This window comes from Arctopsyche grandis, chromosome 7, assembly GCF_051622035.1.
Source record: "Arctopsyche grandis isolate Sample6627 chromosome 7, ASM5162203v2, whole genome shotgun sequence".
Taxonomy (NCBI): domain Eukaryota; kingdom Metazoa; phylum Arthropoda; class Insecta; order Trichoptera; family Hydropsychidae; genus Arctopsyche; species Arctopsyche grandis.
The window spans coordinates 12,617,823-12,644,254 of NC_135361.1; the positions used below are offsets into that span (position 1 = coordinate 12,617,823).

Below are 26,432 nucleotides of genomic sequence, written 5' to 3' on the forward strand. Positions count from 1 at the left end.
TCCAAATGGAGTGCGGGTGTGTTGTTTTAATGTCCACCACCGGTTTGTATTTATGGCGACCTCGTTGTAAGCAGGTGTGACAGAAGTTTCCCTTATCTTCGCTTTGCCTAAAAAATGAAATAAATAAAACAAACAGGAAAAACAAACGGACCCCCCTCTGGTCGCTAATCCGCTTCATTGCAGTGATAGTATAAATTAATTAATCAATTGTAGTTAAGTTAGATTTATTTTATCAAAACTCAGATCGCAAACACTCAGATGGAATTGTTTTTAATATATTCCATGGAGGCTTTACAGGTAAGCCCCAATGCACCTTCCTGGCTAGTTGCAAACATTGATAAACAATTATATTTACATCATAAAGCTACCTATGGACAAATTCGATAACATATCAGCGAATCTGAGATGCAACATTAAGTCAAATTTTGCGAGAGATTTAGTGGAACTGTTTCAATGAAATAAGATAAATTGCCAAACTTTGACGATCTTACGAAACTTAACAAACGATCAGCTTGGAGTCTCAAATATCCAAATTTGGCCAGCAGAACTGTAGAAATACTCCAAATGTATTATTTTCAATTGAGGTCAACCAAGGGCTCAAACCAGGTACTTTTCGGTGGTTGGCAATAATGCAACCACCAAGCTATGTGGCTAACTGGCATCTAAATGCTATAGAGTTTGAATTTTTTTAACGAGGGGAATTGTTTTAGACCGGATGATTCACATGAGCAGCTAATTTCTTTTTTTTTTGGAAAATTTGACAACTTCCGCTTGGTCGCTGGCATTTTTATGGGCATTCGGTATTTAAATTGGGGGTAAAAAGTGTTAGGAAGAGGAAGAAGGGGAAATTCTCGAGAAAAAAAACAACTATTTCTCTACATTTACTTCTTAAAAGATAAATCTTCTATCGCGCGTGGCCTTTTTATGAATGCTCGATTCAGAGTATGTCAATAATTTATCTTACTTACCATGTACTGAAATCTAAAGAAAGATTTTTATAGTATTGTCTCATTAAATTTTCTGTCTGGAAAAGAAATGCATGAGAGTGAAAAAAACTGTTTTTCTGTTTAGTCTTAGTCTTAGTTGTAAAGGTCGGGAAAAAGACCTGTTTGGATAGCTAGCTGTCATCGTTTCAATCTGACACAAGATTCCGATGTAATTTTTAATGAGTTTTTTAATTATTAAACTCCTCTGGCTTCATGTCAGAGACATTAACTTACTTCAATGTTGCTAGCCCCCGAATATATGTAGGTAAGATATCAAAGCGACCTGAAGAATATATGTGGTACAAAACCAGATCTCAATTTTTTTGACAGGCAAAAATTTCAATGAACTTACAAAGTGAAGCTAATAAAAAGCTTGTAAAAATTGAATGTGGGAAACAGATGATGGTTGGAGATTGTATGAATAAAAATACTCAAATTTTAATATTCGTTTTTAATTTCGATCGGGATTTGAACTTCAACTGAACAACTCTATAGATATATGTGAATGCATTAGAGTTTTATATGTAGTCCAATGTACATATATACATATATGATACATATACTTTCCTTATATTCCGTCTTTTGAGAAATGTCCCATTAGCCTTGAACTTTTTGAAAATTATTCATAAAATGTAAATTATATAAACATAAATTGCAAGAGAGTTGCGTGTTGGCCTCACATATCACTCTCAGCGTCCTGATCCACTCTTACATAGCAAATTCGCACACAACATGACCCAATACTGTCAGCTCGATTTACGCCAAGATGATGATGAGCTCGCATACAACGCGTATCTGTGGCGTAATAATTTATGTTTTTTTTTCGTATATGCTTACACACGCGAGCTTTCGCCGATGAAAGGAGACGCCTCTTTTTACATGTGTGATGCTGCGCTTTTCCGTGCATTTTCCGAGCGCGGGGAAAAGCTGCCTACTCGCCACCGCCAATCGATCAATGTCAGTTAAAGTCAACCGCTCAACCCCCCTCCCCTACCTTCGTCCCTTTCTCTGATCCAGTCGACGGTGGCTGCCGAAGGGAAATCTCGCAAAAAACGCGGAATAAATTTGAGGATGCCCGCGATAATAAAATTTGAGAAGATTTATCGACCGCGAAGACAAATAGCATTCCTATGGGCGCGCGCGGGAAAAAATGGACGAGACTTTCCGTTACGGGGTATTTTTTCGGTTTTTTTTTCGATTTTCCTCCTCTTCTTCCTTGTGCTTCGCCTTCCGCTTTTCTTTCGGTTGCCGTCAATATCCGAAGCCTTTTCATTGAATTCGTCTCTGACGAATGTACAGAGGGATTTGATTACGGGTCGATCACCGACTGACGTGGGCTTTTGCGGTAATACCGTTCGTATTAGTTTTGTATCTCTCTTGTTTCGCATTCGATGGAATATACGATTACACCGTCATATGCGGTGATATCGAATTGAAATTGAATTATTATACCAGTGTAAGTCAAAAGCTTGTTAATAAATTTCAATATAAAGTGAAAGTGTGAAGCGAACTCGTATGTGCATATGTATTATTATGTATCCCACACTGGTACCGAATTCGCATGATCTAAATTAAAGTAAAATGAGACATGAGGGATGAGATAATAAGAAATTCCCAACATTAACATCATCAAACTCTCACAATCTAATTTGAAATAGCATAAATATTTATATAAGCAAATTATTACTACATATATAAATACTCTCAATACAAGAGTCAGAAAGTAGGATCATAAGCCCATAATAGTTATTTTAGTCAGTACGTTATCTATATACATACCTATAACGTTCTTATTTGTTTTAACGTTTCAATTTTAAGCTCAAGTTCTAGTTAATATAGTAATGATTTGCTGATGTCAATATTATCAGTGCTTTCGAATATATCATTGATTATTGAAAATATATACTTAGATTATTATTTAAATATAAGATTCAGTGTTAAAACAAACCCTTTCATTTCTGCTAACTTGTGCTGGAACTTATAATAAAGTAAAATAAAATAAAGAAGCTTCTATCACCGAATAACCATCATCCCAATTAGCTTTTAAAAAATAAAAAACAAAACTGTAATGTACTTACATATATTGTGGTACATCAAAAACAGTGAATTTTGGAATTTGGAAACACCTCTAATTGGAAAAGATGTTCTATATTACGGAAAATCCGTAAAAAATAAAATAAAAATAATTCGCACTACCAACGAAGACTACGATTTTCAAGGGTTTATTTCAATTTTAGTAGATTATTTTTTCTATTCACCTCATCAAATAAATGGAATAATTTTACATTAAAATAACCTTCACTAGAGGCGTTTCCAAATTCCAAAATTCTCTGTTTTCAGTGTGTACTCTTAATGTACATTGTACATACATACATACATGCGACTTTCGTGCCATAATTTAAGAAAACTCCGGTTAAAAATATGTAATTCATTAACTTTAAATTGCATAAAGTTCATCCTGGAAATATTCAGATTTAATTATACCGGTCAATGTTGTCCTTTTTGATATTCGTTCGCAAAACACATTTTAAATTAACTTACACCCAATTTTCACCCAAATATACATACATATGTATGAATGTACATATGTACATAGAACATCATCTTCTAATCCTACTGTGAATGTTCCATCTATTATAATTAGACCTCGACGCTCGACTTTCGTGCCATAATTTGAGAACAATCTGGCTAAAATTATTTATTTATTTATTTTATTTTATTTCATAACAGGAAGGCATTACAGGTAAACCCCAATGCGCCTTCCTGGCCAAATTACAAACAATACAGCATTTTTTATTATATACATAAGTCGCTAAATTACGAGACACTGACAAACTCGACAATTAACGAGACATCTATGAATTGTACATACATTTTTATTGTAATATTTACATTAATCATACTCAAATAGTGGTGACATAGTGGGTAGGAAGGATTTTTAGCCAATTTTTAATCGGGAATCGTTTCAACAATGAAATCAGAGAAAATTGGCAAACTCTGATAGGAAACGATCAACCAGGAGTCACAAATCCTGGTCTGACCAGCAGCATTACAGATATACTCAGAAAAATTCTTTTTCAATCGAGGTCAGCTCAAGGGATCGAACTCGGCGCCTCTCAGTGTTAAGCAGAAGCTTAACGACCGAGCCACGCTGCTGTGATTATATAATTCATTCACTTAAATTGCATAAAGTTCGTCCTGCAAATGTTTAAATTTAATTATACTGGTCAATGTTGTACATTTAGTACGAAATTGGCTCAGCTAGTGGGTGCATTTTCCGGGGTATCGTGTCAGAGACCCGACTCTCTGGACACTTTAGTGAAGGGGTTGTAGGAGTCGGTGGTGATGGGTGGGCAGTTGGTGGGTGTATCTGACCGCGGCCGTAATATTGCACCAAGTTCTGGAATAACAGTTCCCGAGGGAAACCACCCTCAACTACCCGCCCTCGAATTATGGCCGGAGTGACCGTCGAGTCAGCCCTGCACCCCGACCACGGTCAAACACGTTTATAAATATATTGTGTGATATTATATTTCAGATGTATATATCTTCCTCTGGATATATATGTATGTATGTATGTATTATATAGGAGAAAATAGTGGCTATCGTTTGTTGTGCTGGTGGTGCATTGTGGGACATATTAAGTTTACTCTGTGCAAGGTTTGCATTGAACCTCAATATGCGACATTGTACAAATATCCGACGAATTCTTACGCTGGAGTTTCATCTGAGCGCACCTTTGTTGGTACTGAAAGTGTAGCCTTGCTCTATTTAATCCAACTAGAGCCTGGGGGAGGTTTTTGTAATCGTTTGAAGTGACTTTGGTTGAATAATTCTGGAATTTTTGTTTTTGACATATGTATGGAACATGCATACCTACAGACATATATGGAACATTTTAACGTTAGCATTTCCAACGTTAATTAGATTACAAATAGATAAAGACAAATAATTTAAAACAGAATAATAACCAAGACAATGGCAACATTGACGAAATGAGTAAGATAGTAACTTTCGAATTTTGATTTCAGCTATAAATTGTAAGATACATAGATAAGATACATACATAATGTATTAAAAACTTGTAAATTTACCGGTCATTTCTTCATATTAATAATCTAGAACGAATATTATTACATTCCATTCCTACTAATCTAGGAGGAAAATTATATATTTGATAGTCCGTATTAAGCAATATCCTATTCCAATATCCAATCGGATTCCTATGTAATCTTTCATATCTACCACTATTCAATGCTTTTCTTCTTTGTTTTTATTTTATTTCGTTGTTGTAATTTATTTTTAGAAACTTTTTGTTATCAATGTTATGTTATATGTACTAGTGTTGTACCCGATGACATATCATCGCATGGGTGTTGGCATATAAAGTTATTAAATAAAATAAAAATAAAATAAATGTGTCGGTCCTGTGTTCGATCCGCACGCGTTCGAATTTTTATCAAATACCTGTATTTAAGTTCATATTACTATTTAATTGTTTAATATGAAAAAAAATGGTAAAAACTACCTACCTACATATAAACAATATAAAACACCGATAGAAAACTTAATTAATTAAATAAATTTTCAATAGATGGCGTTAAATTCTCACTTTTATTTGCCTAGAGGAAATATTGGTAGAAACAGTATATATGTATATATTGAAGTTTTTTTTATTTTGTTATTATATTCGTACGTTTTGTTGGTTTAGTAGTTTAACTGTGACGAGCTGGTGACCGTTGGTTCATCGAAAGTGACTTGAGGGAAAGTCGAAAATCGAAATTTTTCCGCGATTTTTATGACTATATGTGAAATAGTCCGTTTACAATGCATACCTATGAACAGCGGGTAGTATACATATATGTACATACATGTATAGTACCATTTACCATGCATACATTCTTTCCGATCTTTGCTTTTTGATCTTTCGACGCGTGACGTACATACATATGTATGTACATATGTCGAATCGAAACGACTATTATAGTACGACGAGCGTTATCTTAGACAAACAGACAAACAGACAAACAGTATAGCGATATTATATTGTTTGTATGATATGATATGTTGTAATGCTGTTTGTTTTTTTTTAATAAATATGCTTAAATTTTAAACCTTACATATATTTTTAAAAACTGTATCTTAAATCAAACTGAATTTTTCATGCACCATGAACTTGGTCCATTTTATAGCTTAAATAAAAAATTAAGACCATTTGAATTGTTTATCCGAAACAAATTTAAAATTTTGTTTACACTTCACACATAACATGACCGCTTTTGTTATCTCTTATCTCTTAAAAACATCTCGTGATAATTTAATAATACCTTTAATATTCAGTAGTTAGTTTGCATACTTCTTCGTTTGGATAAAGAGTTAAAATATAATATAATGTCCGAACAAGTACGAAATAAGGATGAAGGGGAGCTGGAAGAAGAGTCGAAAGCTGAATTTGAAGAATTTTACAAAAACATGCCCCTGAACGAAGATACGACTTGTGGTTTTTGGATTTTTAAAGGACCAAAACTACAAAAACTGGCTAACAAAAAAATTCTCGTTGTCTTATACGGATTGACCGGTTGTTTTTTCTCATCATGTTTTGCTTACTTCAATGGTACCATAACAACGATGGAGAAACGATTCAAAATTCCTAGCAAAGTTACGGGTAAGTGTTAATATGTACATATAAGTGGTTTTAATATTGACTCAATATTCCTAATCAATTTTTGTCTTAGGTGTAATATTGATCGGTAACGATATCACAAAACTTCTCTCATCTGTTATACTTAATTATTATGCTTCACGTGGACATCATCCTCGATGGACAGCTTTTGGACTATACCTCATGTCCCTTTTCTGCTTCATGAATATTTTGCCTCATATTTTGTATGGACCTGGGATCGATGCCTTTAAACTCACTCTGGAATATGGAAATGATTTAAATATGTCCTTGTCTAACACAAGTTTTGACCAACATAATGAATATTTGTGCTCAAAAAAAGGTACTTCTAAATTTGTATTATTTCTCTGCAAGCAAATATGAAGTGATTGATACTTTCGTTACAGAAAATAAAGATTGTAATATCGAAGAAGGAAGCATGATGCCTCCGATGATACTTTTCGTGGCACAATTAGTCGGAGGTGTTGGTACTAGTCTTTATCACAGTCTGACGTTTTCTTACGTGGATGATAATATCAAAAAAACTAAATCACCATTGATGATAAGTAAGTAAAAATGTCATATTTAAGATAATTCTATTGTAATTTTCTTTCTAATTGCTATGAATTTTGAAGGCTTAATGCATTTCGTGAGAATGTTTGGACCGGCTGTTGGATATGGAATTGTGTCAATTTGCCTCAAATTTTACATTGACCCATATTTGACTCCAACAATTGACGAATCTGATCCACGTTGGCTAGGTGCTTGGTGGTTAGGCTGGATTCTTCTTGGATCAACTATGATAGCCTTTGCTAGTGCTGTAGCTATGCTTCCAAAAGTTTTGCCAAGAGCTGCTGCTCGCAAAGAACTCTTGAGAAAAAAAAGCGAATTGTTCCAAAAAGAAGATGAAAAAACTTCGTTAAAAGGTTCAAAAATATATATTTTTTTTAATTTCAAGTGTATAGATGAATTGAGCAATATTCTAATTTTCAGATATGATACAAACTGTGAAAAGACTATTAAAGAATAAAGTATATTTATATACGATGATGTCGTCAATATTTTGCTCCTTTGGGTACAGTCCCTTCTGGGTATATTTACCCAAATATATTGAAATTCAATACAACAAGTCAGCTTCGACAGCTAGCTTAGTCACTGGAACTACTGGTTTAATTTTTATAGGAATTGGAATTTTAATAGGAGGCATTGTCGTGCAAAAGTTCAGACCAAAAGCTCGTTCTGTATCATTGTGGAATACAACCACAGATGTAGTCTTCATATTGGGTATAGTTTGTTATAGATTTCTGGGTTGTCCCGCTGTTGACAATCAGATAACAACATTTGACAACGGACAGTAAGTATTTAAAATTTCATTGAATTATAACATTAATTCTAAAACTGATAATAGAATGTTAAAAATAGGATAAACACCAATTTGAGTTGCAACTCTGGTTGTGATTGTGACTATGCAAAATTTTCACCAGTATGTGCCATAGGACAAGGTCAAACTTATATATCGGCATGTCATGCTGGTTGTACCGAACAAAGTCTTCTAGAAAATGGAACTACTGTAAGCAGCCTTTATAGAATAATATTATAATTTAAACATTAAATTTTCTGCAATTTTTTTTTTTTTTATTTAAATTTAAATTTTTAACATTAAATTTTCTGCAATTTGTCTGCATATCATTGATAAATATGGGTTTAGATTTTCAGCAACTGTTCGTGTATTTTACCACAAAATAACGCATCGGTTTCAATATACAATGAGTTTGATTCTCATATATTTGGATCGGCCACTTCTGGTCCATGTGAAACGGATTGTCAATTCCGATTCTATTTATTTATTATCATCAAATGCATTACGAAAATGTTTGGTGCCATGAGCAGGGTTACATTTTTCCTAATGTCCGTTAGGTAATTACATTTTCCAACAAAATAAATTAAATATTATAACTATTTTAACTGTGTTTGGTGTATTATTTATATTTCAGATGTGTGGATGAAAAAGATAAGAGTATATCCATAGCACTTAATATGGGGGCTGTAGCTCTATTCGCTTTAATACCATCGCCTATATTTTTTGGATATATCATTGGTAATATGAATAAAAAAATGTTTAAGTCAATCTCAGGTAAAAATTCACTAAACAAATTGTAATTTTAGATTCTACTTGCCTAATTTGGGGGAAAACATGCACTGGATCTGGAAATTGTTGGTTTTTCAATACATCTCTATTTAGGAACAGATTAGTATCGATTTCCTCATCGTTTATTTTAGTTGGAGTTGTTTTTGATTTATTAGTTTTAAAAAATATAAAAGGTATCAGTATGTTTGATGAAATTCCAGCTTTAAAACCAAACGAAGAAATTAGTTTAAAGCCGAAAGTTGAAAAAAATGAAAAATAGTATGACGTTAACTTCATGCTATTGCATTTTAATGTAGTAACAAAATTGATAAAAGTTTTAAATAATTTCTCTAGTATAAGAATATAATCACCAAATATAATAATATCACTGAACATTAAGATAAAACTTAATTATATTATTTATATTAATTATATTATAATAAGAAATTCAATTAATTATATTAAATAGACGTATCAATTTATTTGATTAAATAATGAACTTGTAATCATCTCATTCATATATTTTATATTATATTCAACAATTGTGCTCATCATCATTAGAAAAAAAACAACATTATGACGGATGAATACGATTATGATATCAAAAAGGTAATGATGCCACACAAAAAATGTTGTGATTGAAAACAAAATCAATTTACTTTTGAAACAAAATTAAATGAAACTGAAAATAAATATATATCCATAAATCCAATACATAATAAATTTTAGACATTCATTTTTTTATTATTTATTTGTGAAAATATTGAACCTATTGTAGACATCAAGTCGAAATCTAGGCATTTTCGTCGCCTAATGGTTAACTTTTTTTTCTTCTCGTAGGCGGGTAGTTCAACTCCTACACCACCTTAATGGCTTGACAGCCTTTAATGACGCCGCTGGGGCGTGCAACCCTCTTCGACATTTAAACCTTACCTTTCCGCATTTACCACCCCGATTCTGCCAGACCGTGTCGTAGAGGCGGATTGGACGCAGACGGGAAAAAAATATAAGGCAACCAGAGTCCGAAAATAAAATAAAAAAAACCTGCGAAAGGTTTATTTCGCGCAATATTGCTAATCCCGGACCTATCAAAATTTATTATTGCGTTTTAGCTAGAGAGCGCGCCCCTAATCCGCGAGGGTCGGCCCTCCTTATTTTTGTGCGACCCTCTCGCCTCGTCGACGAGAGGGAAAACGGTCCCAAAAAGCGATCCTTTCTGCGGTCTATAGTGTTGCAATTAGGGTTCCAATTAACCGGGATTATGTGCGAATGAGTTAGGGAACTCTTGCAATGCGAGAGACGACACAAACCATTCCTACATATATTATTTCACGTATAAATAAGCTACCAGCAATGGATATACCCTACAAATTTATCTCCAAATTGTTTGAAAATATTTATAAAGTACTTTTAAATTAACATTAGAAATTAAAATTAATACCAAGTAATTATTATCCACTATTTGTATGTATATATTCAATGTTTATATCAGATAGCTCTACTTTTAAAATACATCAGTTCTCATTCTAATTATGAGAGCCAACACACATATGTATATATTTTGTAAAATAAAAAGACAAATAAATTAGGATCAGAGTTAAATACATGAATGTTTTTTTTTAATCAAAACCTCAACTATACATGTGTATGTACATATATAAAGATGAAATTTTCGATCAAATCTATTAAAGAACAGTGAATGGATTTGAATAACTTCATAACGAAAAGAGACAGAAATCGAAGTACAAAAGAAAAAAAACTTCTTCTATTGTTACTATGTAGATAGATAAAGTAATTATAACAAAGGTAAACTTAATAATTTACATAGGATAAGCTTATGCGAATTTTTATATCTTGTAAATTTCATTCAGAGGAAAAAGAAAACTATTTCATTTACTCTTTCTGTTTTAGCAATCTGTAAGACGAGTGTATGTACATGATTAATTGAATAAAATAATAATTGTATTGTAATGTTAATTACACAAATTTGACCATATGTATCACTTTCGTGATTCTATGGTATAAATTTATTTATAATAAAATAAAATAAAAATATAAATTTTGATGCGTGTGGAATTTCAACTCTCTCTTAATCTCTTAAGGGACGGATCGAAGAGCATAAAATGACAATATCTGAGTCGTTCAAAGAGCATGTGCATATTCAAAATATACCACTTATATCACAGGTATCAAACACGTGAGATTGATAAAAACTATGTATGTATGTGTTTTAAAAAAAATCGATCGTTCTTATTTATTTAGGTCTTAGCGATATCGAAAGCTTCGAACCTCAACAAAGTGAGATTTTCAGTAAGTTTGAATTGTAATATTTATTTATTCTGATCGAACATGTACACTCACCTTAACAGGGTGACGAGTGTGCTTATACAGATGCAATACAATAATACAAGCATTTTTATACAATACGAGTTCATACAAACATCATCCTCGGTTATATATATGGTGAAATTTTTACAGCATTTTATTATAGAAATCGCAAACCTCAAGACGCTGAATAGCTTGAGATTTACAAGAGAGATTGGAAAGGATATTCCAACATACAGGAGTCGTTTCAATGAAAATCAGAAAAATTGGCAAACTCTGAAAGTAAACTACCGATTTGGAGTCACAAACCAAGGTCTGGCCAACAGCTACTAGTGGGAATCAAACCCGTGACCACTCCGTTTGAAAGCATAATTGTATGCTAACTACTAGTCTGCGCTGCTTGTGATGATATCAAAAGAAATATTCTTTATCGATTAAAAATGAACGGTTAATAAATCGCCTATTTTTTAAGTATTTTATGACAAACAGTCAGTGACCGATGATATAAATTACTAATCATCTATTTACTTAAAATCACTGACCAAATAAACACAGGCCATTAAAAATTGTAAAATATTAATTGTTCAAAAGTCTCACTCTCAATTTGTAACGAAAATTTTGCAATAAATATTCTAAAGAATTTCCCATTGCTTATTAAATGAAAAGGTGAACATAAAATTAATAATTAGATTATTTTTAAACAATATTATCATTGAAATCGAAATAATAAATCACAAACAATAACATAAGAATATTAACTAAATAGGACTTCGAAGAGATCGAACTGTATTTTCATTTTTTAAATACCTCCTTTTTTATCAGAAAAAAATGCAAAATAAGAAAAATTGGCAAACTCTGAAAGGAAACTATTGATTTGTCGTCACAAATCAGGGTCTGGCCAACAGCTACTAGTGGGCACTCCGTTTGAAAACATAATATGGTAACCACTAGTCCACGCTGCTGATATTATTTTTAGTATTGCATAGTATGTAGTTGCTTCTCAAATATTCCGGTGTGCGTATGTGTACGTGTACCGCAGTAAGTAAGTATGTAAGTAGTACACGATGATTATGCTTGTCGCGAAGAAAGCGGCAACAATGGGTCGACAGGGTGCAAACTGCTGAACGAAACTAACTGCTTTTGTTGTTCACGTGTATAAAAGCTTTAAGCACGCATCTTGAGCGGAAAACAACCCCGGCTGCGGGGAGAGCTGTAAAGCTCTTAGAGGCTTACGCCAGTGTTAGCTTTCAAGTCATTAAGCAAATTGCTTATTTATCAGGCCGCGCCGCCGCCACCACCGCCACGGTTACTTGAATTACAAATTTATATTTTTGCCACTTAGAGAATTTTCGCCACTAGCTGGTAATTCGAGCGTGACGAAGTGCAAAAAAAAATGGCAGAAATAAAAATAATAATAATAATCGACGGTCATTCGTTTGCTTCTACGCCCGTCGACGAATGAGCGAACTTACTTATGTACTTACGTAGTATATTGTACAGTAGAGACGTATGTACTCGTATATAATATATGTACCTATACATAAGAGATTGTGATCCGGAATTATTACGTGTAACCTATTTTTGTATAGAAAATTGTAGTTATTATAAGAGAAATGATTTTGACTTTCATAAAATATAATTTATGTGGAAAATTAACGGTTAATACAATTTTAAAATAATATTTAAGCCATGATATATCTTCTATATATGTATATAAAAATTAATGTCTGTCTGTGTGTCTCGAATAGGCTCCTAAGCCACTGAACCGATTACGATGGAACTGTCAGGATTTGTTGTATGCATGTCCGGGAAGATTACTGTGAAAAACAAACGGGAACGGAAACGAGAAAACGGGAATAAGTGTCATGGCAACGCTATAACTTCAAATGTTTTCGCGTCGTGACCAACGTGTTCGCTGCCTGCGTTTTTCCGAAATGAGAACCCGGGTCCGGGTTCAAGTCCCGGAAAAATACGCTGCTGGTGAGTTCTTTTGGTTTTTAAAACAGCAATCGACCGTTTCTTGTTTTCATTAGATACCGTTGGAAGGTCTCCATTGTGTAATTCAATTTTAAAATCGATTTTCCACTTGACATACATATTATATATGTATGTAGGTACTCATGACAATGAATTGAGAATAAGGTCGCGTGCAATATATCAAATTTATTATCGAAGTGATCCTTCTTAATAAAGTCGCTGTCGCTTATTTAATTCGTTAAGCAAATAGTTACATTTACGCGAACGACTTCAAATTGAACTCTTTCCGATAATGTCGATTCCATCGTCGACGACACCGCCCCCTCCAGCATCCTCCCACTCCCACCCACCGCCACTTCAGCATCCGGTTCAGGTGAAAAACAAACGTAAATGGATTTAACCTGCCCGGAGTAATTTTCCGGCGGTAATTCTTCCCGGGAGAGACGGAGAGAGGGAGAGCATTTCCCACCTCGACCCACCCTTCGGAAGCTCCAAGGTACGCGAGAGAGATCACAATCGGACGGACATCCGGATGACTCAAAGCGTGGGTTATTCATTTATCCTTTCGCCGCATATGTATCATATTATACGTGTGTCGTCGGCGAAATTTCTAGGAGTTTTGAGGCCCCCTGCGTATATTAAATTAGGATACCGTTTTGGATCAGCGGCCGGGGCCAACAAAGAGTGCGTGGGTCGCGCCCGCTTGCTCCTTTTGTGCTACCTTAATCATTTTAATGGTTTCGTTGTATAATGGGCGGGTGGCCCTCGGGAAAGATCTCATATTTCCTGACGCACATTTTCTATGTGTTTGTGTGCGGGTACTCGTTTTAATATTTCCCGGGACGCGGTCCCATTCGCGTCGCAAAAAGCGCAATTGATCGAAGACGTACTAACTTAACGATGATTGTTACCATGGGCCTCTACCAGCGCTCCTTAAGCTTTATATGTGACGTGGATTTTCCCTTATAATTAAATTGTAAAAGCATATAATGTTTTTTAATTAAATATCCACTAGCCAAATCGTTCTAAGCTGCTTGGGTGAGTAAACGTGCATAGATGCATATCACATATGTACATACATACATATGTTTTGATAATAAAATTGTAACTTTTTAAAAAAGTGCAAAGTCTATGGTCTAAATTAGAGTGTCAAATTAAGTGGTTCGAAGATAAAAGCTGCAGATTTGCATAACAGATATCGTACATACATATATAATTATTGCCTAATGCGTGCGTACATGCGTGCGTACATGCGTGCGTGTGTACGAAGTACTCGCTGTTAACACCGCGCTCCGTCTCTCTTACTCCACTTGGATTAGTATATAGTGGAAAGAGACGAAGCTTGGTGAGTGTTTGCGAATTACTCACATGATCGGCCGACAAAAAAATATATTTTCAAAAAAATGAATTAAATTTTAAATTATCAATAAATTATTAATTCCGTTGATCTGAATTGCGATATATTACCGAGTGCACAATTATGTGCACACAGGTCACTAGTCATATATGATAATTGTCTAATGCGTGCGTTTGTACATATGTATGTATGTACGTAGTGGTGTTAACACCTTGCTCCGTCTCTCTTTCTCCCCTTGCAATGGTGGAAAGAGACGTGGCATATAATAATAATATTTAAAATTTAATTAATTTTTTTGAAAAAATATATTTGTATTTTTAATTTATTCTTTTATTTATGTCAGCCGATCAAATGGCCTCCGTTGATCCGAATTAAGATATTTAACCGAGTGCCCCGGTATGTGCACACAGATCACTAGTTCAGATATAAATAAACAGGTATTAATTTAAACATTAGACAAATATGTATGTATGTACATATTTATTTATTACAGTTAAGCTATAGTGACATTACAGATATATTCCAGAGCATCACTATAGCTAGGCATATATGTATACATGAAAAAACCATTAAAAGATACAAAAATAAAAATAAAATATAAAGATGTTAACGAAAATAAAGCATGAAAAGAATTTACAGTAAAGAACAGATATATCGGAAAAATAAAAAAATTCAATGAAACGTGAACAATCAAATGTAAGAATACATTTACGATCTCAAAATAAACAATCCCTCATCCATATATGTATGTATATCATCATATTTTAGATTGAAAAATTCCAAGTTATCATAAATCATGTATTCACATTCATATTTATTTATTTATTTATTACAATTTTGCCATAGTGACACTACAGAGTAGTCAATATGGCTAAGCAAAAAAAGAAAAATATACCTATACAATGTGACTCCAGATTAGCCGTTTCCTATCAGACTTTGCCAATTTATTTGAGTTCAATATCGAAATGGTTCCAAAAAAATTGGCAACCTACCCTCATTTGCTGCCATTATTTGAAAATAATTTAAAATTTATAATAATAATGTTATAAATGAATGTAAAGTAAATAATATTCATGAACAAAATTTGGCCATAGGTGTCGCCTTGGGGCAAAACCCGAAATGGCAACAGTAAATAGAAATTGAAAAAAAACATATATAAAATTATAATTCGTATGAGTTTTCAATTGAAAACAAGATTACTTTTATAACACAAATAAGTATTTCAAAACTAAATTAAAAGTTTTACGAATTAAGATGTTCAGAATTGAGTTAGTGAAATTTTTCACATTAAACGCATAACTTTCATGGACGAATTTAATAATAAAAATATATGTAATTCTATAATGAAGTCTGCTTCTGACAAAAAAAAACAAATGTACATATTTTAATAATTTAAAGTTTTTCCATCAAAGAAGTTTGTATAACACTGTCTTGTACTATATACTAAACTATGTATGCACGTTTTAAGCATACGAGCTTCTTTAAGTACCTAAAGCTACATAGTAGCAAAAAACATGTTTCTTGATTAAATTTTCAGGTTGTTTCCGAGATTGTGTCATTTTGTGATCGTGGCTCGCAATCAACGCGTTATTAATCTGCGCCTATTAAAATCATAACTGTCCCCATAAATTTGATCGAAATTGATATTATTATGTACGGTCGCATTGTATCGGCAAAATCCCTGTATACATACATACATTTATTATACATTGTTATATGTATGTAACTTTGACTGATATTGGATATTGTAAAATTTATTTAACAACATTTTGATGCTAAGCGATTAATCAGTCAAAATTTCACGGTTCAGCTTTCACGTGCTTATAATTATTGCTCGACGATAATTTCGAATGCACCAATTGCGATATTTAACAATTCGTATGTCGATTTATGATGTTTTTAATAATTAAAAATATTTCCAGTAGCGGTGTATCGAACCGGTTAATTTTAATACGATATTTCATATGCTGACTTGCTGTTACTTTTATATTATTACCTATGTATGTATGTACATACATATGTATATTTATTTACTAGTGGTGTGCCCGTTGATATTTCAACGGGTGGTTTTGGAAAGGAATTGATAAATGAAACACACTCAAGGCTATTGTCACTTACAGTACTACACCCCCTCAATCCACCCCCCCCCCTACGCTGCGAGCGAAGCCGAGTATCGCCACTTGTTTGTTATAAATTTGAATAATATGCTATTCGATTACTTTATAATAATTTAGACATAATTACAATGAAACTAATATAAACCTTCAGGATCTGAAACTGAAAAAGGAATCCGTATCCGAAACTGAAAAAAGAATCCAGAACTGAAAATGAAAAGAGAATCCGGATACGGAACTGAAAATGAAATCGAAATCAGTACTGAAATCGGAATCGAAATCGAAATCGCATTGGATATAATAATATTTTTTTTAAATATTCATATTTATCCACGTATCCGCCACATACATATGTACATATGTATATACATATAATATATACATTCGACATCATTTTTCTATCAAACTAACACAGTGTCGACTAATTCTTCAGCCAATATATCAAAAGCGAAGTTTTTCAGTGAAACACAGTTTTGGCCCAAAATTTAGGCATCATATAGTTTAGCATAAAACAACAGCCTTATGGAAAGAATCTACGTGAACTTTTTAAACCACATAGCAAATTTATGACATGCACGCGCTCATGTATATATTCCACAAACACAAGCGCGAATTGTTCGGTTCCGGGTGCCCGAGGGCTTGTTTAATTCGCGCGTACACAAAATCGCTCTCAACACGTACTGCCACTATACACGCACATTTGTATATATATATATATATATGTACATATTATAATATGCATATGTGTATATCCTGAAATACTTACACGCCGGTACACCTTTGGGATGCGTAATGTCCTGAAGTATTGCGTCGACAATATTCATTACTTAAAAGATAATAAGTTTGTTAGTAGTTTATCTTGAACCCGTCGCTCAAAGGTGAGATAACAGGATGTGGGGGAGGGGGGTAAGGGGATGGGTCTTTGTGTAACGTGTAACGTTGTTACTCCAACGAACGTATTATATTATATGTTTTGTTGTGTGTGTGTGTGCAGCAAGCAGGCTTTAAGGGTTAATATCAACCCTTTACGGACTGACACAAAGGTGAAACGTATGTATTGACGTGTGCGAAACAACTATGTAACTGCACTAATGAGCTACTTTCGTTTTGAGTCAAAGCACTGATGGTTAGTGTCTACATAGTGAAATATGCTCTCTGGTGACTCTCTCTGGTTTAAAGGAAATTCTGATATCTCATGCGGTAAGCTTTTGTCTGAATTTTGATTCAAAATTTTGTATTGAAGATTTAATACTAGTACATCTGCACTTAATTTTTGAGTATTCATTTGAGATTTTAATTTAAATTATTTCAACTCAATTTTGTATAAGAGATTTTATTTATTTTATTTTTGTTTCAATCTAACATGTACACTCGCCTTTACGTATCGCTCCAAAGTGAAGAGTTTACTAATACAGATACAATACGATCAATGCAATCAATACAAGTATTTATACAATGCGAATTCATACAAACATCATCCGCAGTGACATCTATGGAGAAATTTTTACTGCATTTTACTGTAAAAACCCGCGAACGTCAAGACTTTGAATAACTTGAGATTTGCAAGAGAGATTAGATAGAAGAAGCCAATTTCATGGGAACGGTTTCAATGAAAATCTGAAAAATTGGCAAATTTTGATAAGGAAACGATCGACCTGGAGTCACAAACCAAGATCTGGCAGCAACTATTAGTGGGAATAGAACCGTGACCACTCTGTTCGAAAGCATAATATGCTAAACACAAGTCTACGCTGCTGGTGATGAAACCAAAAGAAATATTCTTTATCGATTAAAAATGAACGGTTAGTAAATCGCATATTGTTTTAAGTAATTTTTGACAAACAGTCAGTGACGGATGATGTTTTTACTTACCAAATCAAACAAAATCACTGACCAAATAAAAATTGTAAAATATTAATTGTTCAAAAGTCTCACTTGTAACGAAATTTTTGCAATAAATATTCTAAAGAATTTCCCATTGCTTATTAAACGAAAAGGCGAACATAAAATTAATAATTAGATTATTTTTAAACAATATTATCATTGAAATCGAAATAATAAATCAAAAACAATAATATAAGAATATTAACTAAATAGGACTACGAAGAGATCGAACTGTATTTTAATTTTTTTTTATTTTATCTTCATTTTAATCCGAAAATTTTCCAATTTAATTATTTATATGACATTTCACCATAAAATAAAATGCAAAAAGGAGTTTAAACGCTTTCATTTTGATTAAATTAATATTCATTGCTTTTACTGTTTCGTATATCAAGCAAATATATGAGAGGAATACGTAAGCTCACTTCATACATTACATTTTTATTCGTTTTGAATACGAAACTAACATCGCTCGAAAGCCTTCTAAAAGCAAATATTTTATTCTAGGCAATGTGTTTTTATTGCCGATACACAAATATATATTAAAAAAAAATAATAGAAGAATATACATATGTACATACATACATATGTATTTAGTTGTATTCGAATGCGAAGAGTAACGTTCTGTGTGACAGTTAAGGTCAACAAGTGCGACAACGGTTCGACGTGCTTATATAACGAACAAGGTTAAATACGGTTGAATTATATAATAAATATAAAATTCAGAGAGTATTAATGGTATTAATAAAATAAAATAAAATAACTTGAACGAGATTTCCGGTTGCGGTTCAATATTAATGAGTACAGTAGGTTTAGAATTTGTAGCGGCAGTACAAAGCAAGGCAAATGCAGTAATAATTTTCCACATAGGAAATTAAAAAGAGTAAAGCTTTCCTTTTTCCAGAAAGAAGCTATCCACTTCGAGGTAAGGGGAGTGCAACTCAAACGGGTTGAGTTGCACAATACCGGCTTACGTCTCTCTTACTTTTCACGTTGCAGCTAAGTGCAAACTAAAATTGCCTGTGCGAACTGCGGAAATAGATCTTATAATGTACTAGATAAAATGAACTAAAGTCCTTAAGCAAACGGATAATTCAAATACAAATCATAGTATAATAAGTTCAGAAGTTCGCAATGTTAAACATTTACTCAATATTTAACCGATTTATCAATGCATATACGGTTATATTTCATAAAATTTATTTATACTATTTCAACACCTAGATTTTGATGATTTTTTTAATATATTTATTGACACGAGTCCATACAAAATTCACATTAAGCAAGTTAACTGATACAGAATGACACCACAAAAATAAGGGTTAAATTTTCATAGAGATGTTCATTTGAAACGGTGGTATTAATTACTTTTCAAATACATGAAATGCTTAAAATAAGTTCTTACAGCACTTACATTAAAAGTGCATATAAAAATTTAAGGTATACCTCTGTACTTCGAACAAAAAAATAAAAAATATGTCCTGCTTCCCATTCCTTTACGCTTTTACACTAAGTTTATGTACCCTAGGTACTTTACAGTGATAAATAGTGTATGTTTGTTATAAAATATTGTAACAAATTCTTCAATTTTAAGTATAAAATAAAAAAATGCTTCCGCTTAGTCCTTTACTTGGATTTTATCTTGGTGATATTTTTTTTTATTTTGTGACATTTTTCCCTTGTTTCAAAGTGTCCTGTAGGACGCTGGAGCAATAAGCAATTAGCGACATGAGTAATAGTTTACGTGACGATGACAGAAAGCAGAACTTTCGTCGTTTATATTAGAACAACGGGGACAAGCCAGGTGTCTGTTATGGTCGAAAACAACGTTAATTACTTAATAAAACTTTTTTGTAGTAATAACGTGTATATGACGAATCACACGATAATCGCAGATAAATTTCATTTTGATTTTATGTATCACATAAATTGTTTTATAATACAATAAAATTTGCATTAGCAATGTATACCATTTCGATATTATTCTACAAATGTGGATTAATTATATCTAACAATACTATAAAATGTATTTGTAATATTATTTTTAATTAGACAATTTATTTATTTTTAGATAATAATCTACAAAGTATAATAATTTTTACATAATAAAATACACGTGCTTTTTAATATGAAATATGTTTGAATTCCGGAACGAGCACACATTTACTTGTACATACAACGAAGCAGATAAGCCAGAACAAAAGTAAATTATTCTAAATAGTCTAGCAAAAGAACGCCCCAGTGCTTAAACAAATATATAACCCACACTCTAAAAGCTAAAAAGTGTTTAAAAACATACAAGTAGAAAGTTCACAAAATGAAACGGTAAAATGTCTTCTTTGAGAGAACGAAATTAGCTCGACTTTTTACATAAACAAATGCTAGGACAACAAACTAATTACGTAAAGAAAATAGGATAATATTCTTGAAAGATCAAAAGAGACGAGGGGTATTTCGTTTGCGGTGTGAGAAGTGAGGTAGTTCAGGACATTCCAATCATCCCTGGTTTGTGCAGTAATGTCAGTTGCACTTGCTGCATTGTCAGCAAGACCTCTCTCCCTCTGTACCAGTAACCATTTCCGGTTGTTGTCCAACAATACACTCTCGCACTGCAATTTCAGCTGGAAAACCGATTACAGTTACACACGATTTGACCGGAATTAATTCGATCATAAATTTTGATCTACCCTATATGTCTATATTAGTAATACATACAAAGCTGAGCAGTCTCTTAAATCAAATTACAGAACACTAACAAATTTGACAGGAGATTGTGATCATTTTATGCGTATTTACTATATCTACATATAAGAAGTATACGAGATTTGTATGTACATATCAATCTCTGATCACAATTGTGTACTTTTGAGGAAACGTATACTCTGAACGAATTTAGAACTGAATCATTTATCGTCAATGTTCTTTTATTTTAATAATATTTTTTTTTAAGCTTAAATCTCTCATCCAATGCAAAAAGTGTAAAAAAGAAGCTGCACCACTTTTTTACTGCTTGTGGTGTGAAGAGGATTTTTACTTCTTTGTGGAATTGCCTTCAATCCTAACAACGAAAGCGTTGTTCTTTGACGTTAACTCAATTAACAGTTTAAACTGCCCGGTGTTGATTGAAGGGTTTAAAATAAACTGTAAACCCTTATCAATCAACGTGCTGACTTTTCGGATCTTCGCACTTGATATTTTCCGTTAGTAAGCACGTGCTTTAAAATTTAACGTTGTGCTTTTTGTTTTTCACTCGAAATGTATATGGAATTCTTTTGCTTTCGTGAATTTCGTATTTGAGAATGTTCGAGTTGAAACATGGGTACACACATATTTAATATAGCATCTAATGTTATATATGTACGTACGCGTATAAAGTTACAAATTGATGATAATGTACTTAGTGTTGGTTTATTAAATGGAAACTTGTTCATGTGCCGATCTACACTTTGATAATAGAAACAAGAGAGCTATTCATAACTTCGGAGAGTTTAAACACGATGGAGATATAGAATTTAACTTTGCGCCACTGTGGCAAAGCTTCATCGAAAATTATTGTTCCTACTATTATAATTACATTAAATAATTTAAATAATTCATAATGATATGTATCGAAAAAAATTAACAGCAATTTTACAAAAATTTTGACATTTTTATATTCAAAATTAATTTTGTAAAATATGTGCTATAATATATTATACATATTTGAAATATTTTGCAGATGCGTCTTAAGTTATTGATTTATTTTTAACATTTATATAATTTGAAGTTTCCTCTACTTATTAGGGTTCATATATATTAATATTATGGTCTTCGAAGGTTTCGCGTAACTTCGCTAAGTTTAAGGTTGACCTGAATGCTTATTCAAACTGTACCGTAGAAAATTAGTATTGCTTCCTTGAGTACGTACAAAACGTTTACAAAGGATTAGAAATTCACAGTGTCCATTCTTGAACTCTTTGATACATAAATAATTAAATTATATTACACCTAATTAATATTTTAAAAATTAAACATCGATATTCAGTACCTAATATTTTATTTATGTACGTATCTACTAAATTTTAAAATAAACGTAGTGACTATTTTACAATATTTATTTGAGTTATAATAGCCAGCAGCATGGCTTGATATAATAAAAAGTTTAAAAATTCTATACAAAGCAAATTTGCGAGAACACATTTTACAGCGTAGATATGCAACTCGAATTTAATGTACATACGCAACTCGAATTTGTGAGAAACTGAAGAGACTAGGATGGTTCCGATTTTTGAATCCGTCACAACAATTAAGCTACATAATCTCTAGCAAGAGAAAGTCAAACTTGATTTTAAAAACCATCCAGATCTCACCAACAGCGAATATGAATCGAAGAATTACTCGATTTCGGCCGGGATTTTAACCCACGACCTTTCTACTGGTATACATACATTAGCTCTACAATGAGCTATACTGTGGCTATATACATATGTGTTATTTTCCCCCATTATAAGTATGAATAATGTGTCTCTTCAGCTTAATGGGATAAAAATCACAATAGCGTCAATGATCTAAAGCAAATTGTATTCCGATAACTTGCACCTATCTATACCCAAAGGGTAGAGACATTATTACCAGCAATCAATCAACAATTAATAAATTGCTCGAAATCGGTACAATTTTAAAACCAGAACGTCAAAATACATCGACTCGTCGAATCCGGATTCCGGATCGTAAGACTTTCCTCGACGCAAAAAAAAATAGTAAAAGCCTATATATTTAGGTGTGTATGTGTGGATTCGAAATTAAGTATTTGGTTCACAAAGCGTCCCTAAAAATCCGGGATTAGACGCGAAGTATTGAAAGCCGAAAGCCTATCGGACCCTTCGCGCGTCCCTGCACTCCGTAAATTCGCACGGCAACACAAAAAAAAAATCCTTTTTTCACTCACTTTTTTTGGTAGTCGGAATTAATTTCTAAGCCGGTGCGTGCGACCGAGCTTTTTGGCGAACTTTTGCACGCGTATACACTCCCACCGCCCACCCATCCGCCTCCCCCAAAAGCCACCCGACCCGGCCCAATAATTTCGTGTAGAATTTCCGGGAAATCACGCCGGGGTACGTTGAATTTTGTGCAGGATAAGTAGAGGGGGGTAGGTGTGGGGTGCTTTTAAAAAGGACTAATTTGAATTTTTATGGCGGCGCGTTCTGGGGATCGGGACCTCGGGGCCGCTGTTAATCCGAATACAAATTACACTTTTCGTATGGGAATTAAATCTGTTACGGGCCGGCGACCCTAAAACAGAAGTTGGCCCCTGGCGTGGCCGCCCTGGTGCCAACTCTTCACTGAAGGATTAATCATTTTAAATGATTAATAATCCGGGGACGCCTCCGGCCCTGTGCCGATTAATTACGTCACGGCGAAAATTTGAGAAATGACACCTATACTAATTGACACTTATTTTTCCTTTTTTTCCGCTTTTATTGTTATTTACGTATTTCCAGAAAGAATTCAATTCAAGAAAGAATTCAGCATATTTTTGAATATGATCCCACACGAATTGCTATTATTTTTTTCTACGAAGGTTACGTTATGTTAACATATAAATATATAATATGTACATTTCAATATTAATGGTATTTGTAAAACACGCCTTCTTGAGATAAAAAACAATGCACTCTATAAAATACTCAATTCTTCTATTTAAATATAATACATATCTAAATATGGTGATCACTTAAAAATAATCAAATTTCCTAAATATTCTAAACTTCATTTGAGTAGGTTGTCCCTCAAAATAATTTATAACACACCCATACATACTAACTTGAAAAAACTGCATGCCAAAAAGAATATTCCGTTAGTTATAGACTTTACTGACAAACTACCCAGTAGATTCTATGACAGAATCACTAATAACCATACTAACACACTTGTGAAGAGTCTCGGTGATTACAACAAAATGTCTATACCCTCAGGTATAAACACAGATAACCTAAACACAATCTGCTTTAGGTCGTCGACTTTAGAGAGTCTTAAATTAATGTATTAGATGTATTATGAGCATTTATAAGAATTGTAAATAGGTTTTTGAGCTCTTTTTCCGATTATGCCGTACATTAACATTATAATAATAGAATACTATGATTACTAACAAAATTAAATTAAAATTGTAAAATGGAAAATTATAAGTAGATCATTAGCTATTAAAATAGATATAAGATGAATTGTGATCATAATTTAGTAATGATAAAAAGCATTTAAAATCAAAATCGAAATCATTTGAGTAGGTTGAAATTGAAAGTCTGAAACGAAACAATTTATCTAGAATGTTGCATCTTGTTCTTTAATCTCTCACAGGTTCGAGTTATGACAGAATCTAATTGTTTCCCAGTGAAATTACGAAAGGTGCGAATTTACGTTCCAATTTCGCCGTATTATAATTTATAGTAGTGGAAATCTCGTTATGGTATAGCGAGTACGAATCGAACATGAACTTTCCGAAATCGGTTCGACGCGTTTCCCGTAAACTGAACTATTCAAGAATGAAACCTTAAATTTGTTTCACGAAACCAATTTATTTTTGTGCAAAAGCCTTTCGAAACGTTGCCACAGAGTTGATTTTGCAGACATCAAAGAGCACAATTTACTTCACGTCTAAATGATTAATGCGCCTTTTTCCTAAATATACAGGCCCTCCCGAAAATAGCCTATATGCGCACTCGAACTCACAAAGCCACCACCAACGACAACTTTCAAATTTTCCATTGACTTGAAAATACACTAAAATCAACATATAGGTTTGTACATATGTGTATGAATACTGTGATGTGAAATTACACAATATGTGATTGGCGCGTTATTAGAGTACGTCTTCGTATTATCATTCCAAGGTTGCGTAGAATGAAAATTATGGAAAAACGTATCCCTTTATAGGCAGGTGTTCCCGTTTTCGGAGCCTGCTCGTATATCTCTCATCGAATTTTCCGACGAGGACTTACCGAGTCGTTTCGGCGAAGAATAAAATAGGAAATAAAAGAACATCAGGTGCCCATACATCATTCATGACTCTCGGGGAAAATTTGATAGGCAGGTGGGAAAAAGCCTTAATACTGCATCCGCCCGCGGGAAAAACGACCGGCTCCATTTCGGAACTTAATATGTCTCCTTTTTATTATACTCCTTTTTATTATAATAAAAATGCAAATAAATATACAAATACATATACATATCGCATCCTTAAATCACAACGATGATACACCCACAAAACTCAATTAATCAAGGCAGCAACATTGTTGAACGGTTATTCATACAGGTACTTCAAATAATCAGCGTATACAAATTTGGTTAGTAAATTCATCAGTTTTGGTGAGTTTATACTCTAAATGGATTCGTCGATTCTGAAGACCATTCTATTAGATAATAAAATCACAAGAATACCAAAATAGTCGAATTTCATATCTTATTAAGAGGGCTGTACACCCGAAACCTTAATTTTGTTACCGTTCCTTTCTTCGATATATATATTGAGTGAATGCGACAATATATATCAATATATATATTGAGTGAATGCGACAGTTGCGCTTCGACCAGATAAAACGTATTTTAAATTGACAAAATCGAGATTTCGTATTCTCCTATTTTCTCGTCCAAAACTGGACCAATTTTTAAAAAAATTTCATCATTGGTATAAGAAAAATACTTTCTGTGCATCTATTGGCGTATTTTTTTTTAAATCGACCGTTAAATAAGCACGCTGGACTCGTTTCGTGGGTGTAAAAAAGAGGCGATTTTATAGATGTTTGACGGCTCTTAGCTCCTATAAAAAATAATTAATCAAAAAAAAAAAACAATAGATGCACCCCAATGGTGGATATCCATAGCATATTAAAAAATAATTTCTCTAGTGCCATAATTGAGGAAGGGAGAAGTATAGTACGTTTGTATGGACAAGGCGCTGCTGTCCAGCCCCGTTAAGAACACTATCAAAATAAATTAAGAATTTGATTATTATACTGTAAAATAT

The 26,432-nt window shown here is 33.0% G+C and overlaps 1 protein-coding gene across 1 annotated transcript; it reads left to right on the forward strand.

Annotated features, from left to right (window-relative positions):
• The first annotated feature begins 6,317 nt into the window (after positions 1-6,317).
• On the forward strand, positions 6,318-10,376 carry LOC143914570 (solute carrier organic anion transporter family member 74D-like). The gene is made up of 9 exons (XM_077434834.1): positions 6,318-6,651; positions 6,722-6,988; positions 7,053-7,211; positions 7,281-7,571; positions 7,639-7,999; positions 8,068-8,215; positions 8,354-8,562; positions 8,640-8,743; positions 8,812-10,376. Exons 1-9 carry the CDS (start codon positions 6,378-6,380, stop codon positions 9,051-9,053), a joined length of 2,055 nt encoding a protein of 684 aa, XP_077290960.1. The 5' UTR covers positions 6,318-6,377; the 3' UTR covers positions 9,054-10,376.
• Positions 10,377-26,432: the final 16,056 nt, after the last annotated feature.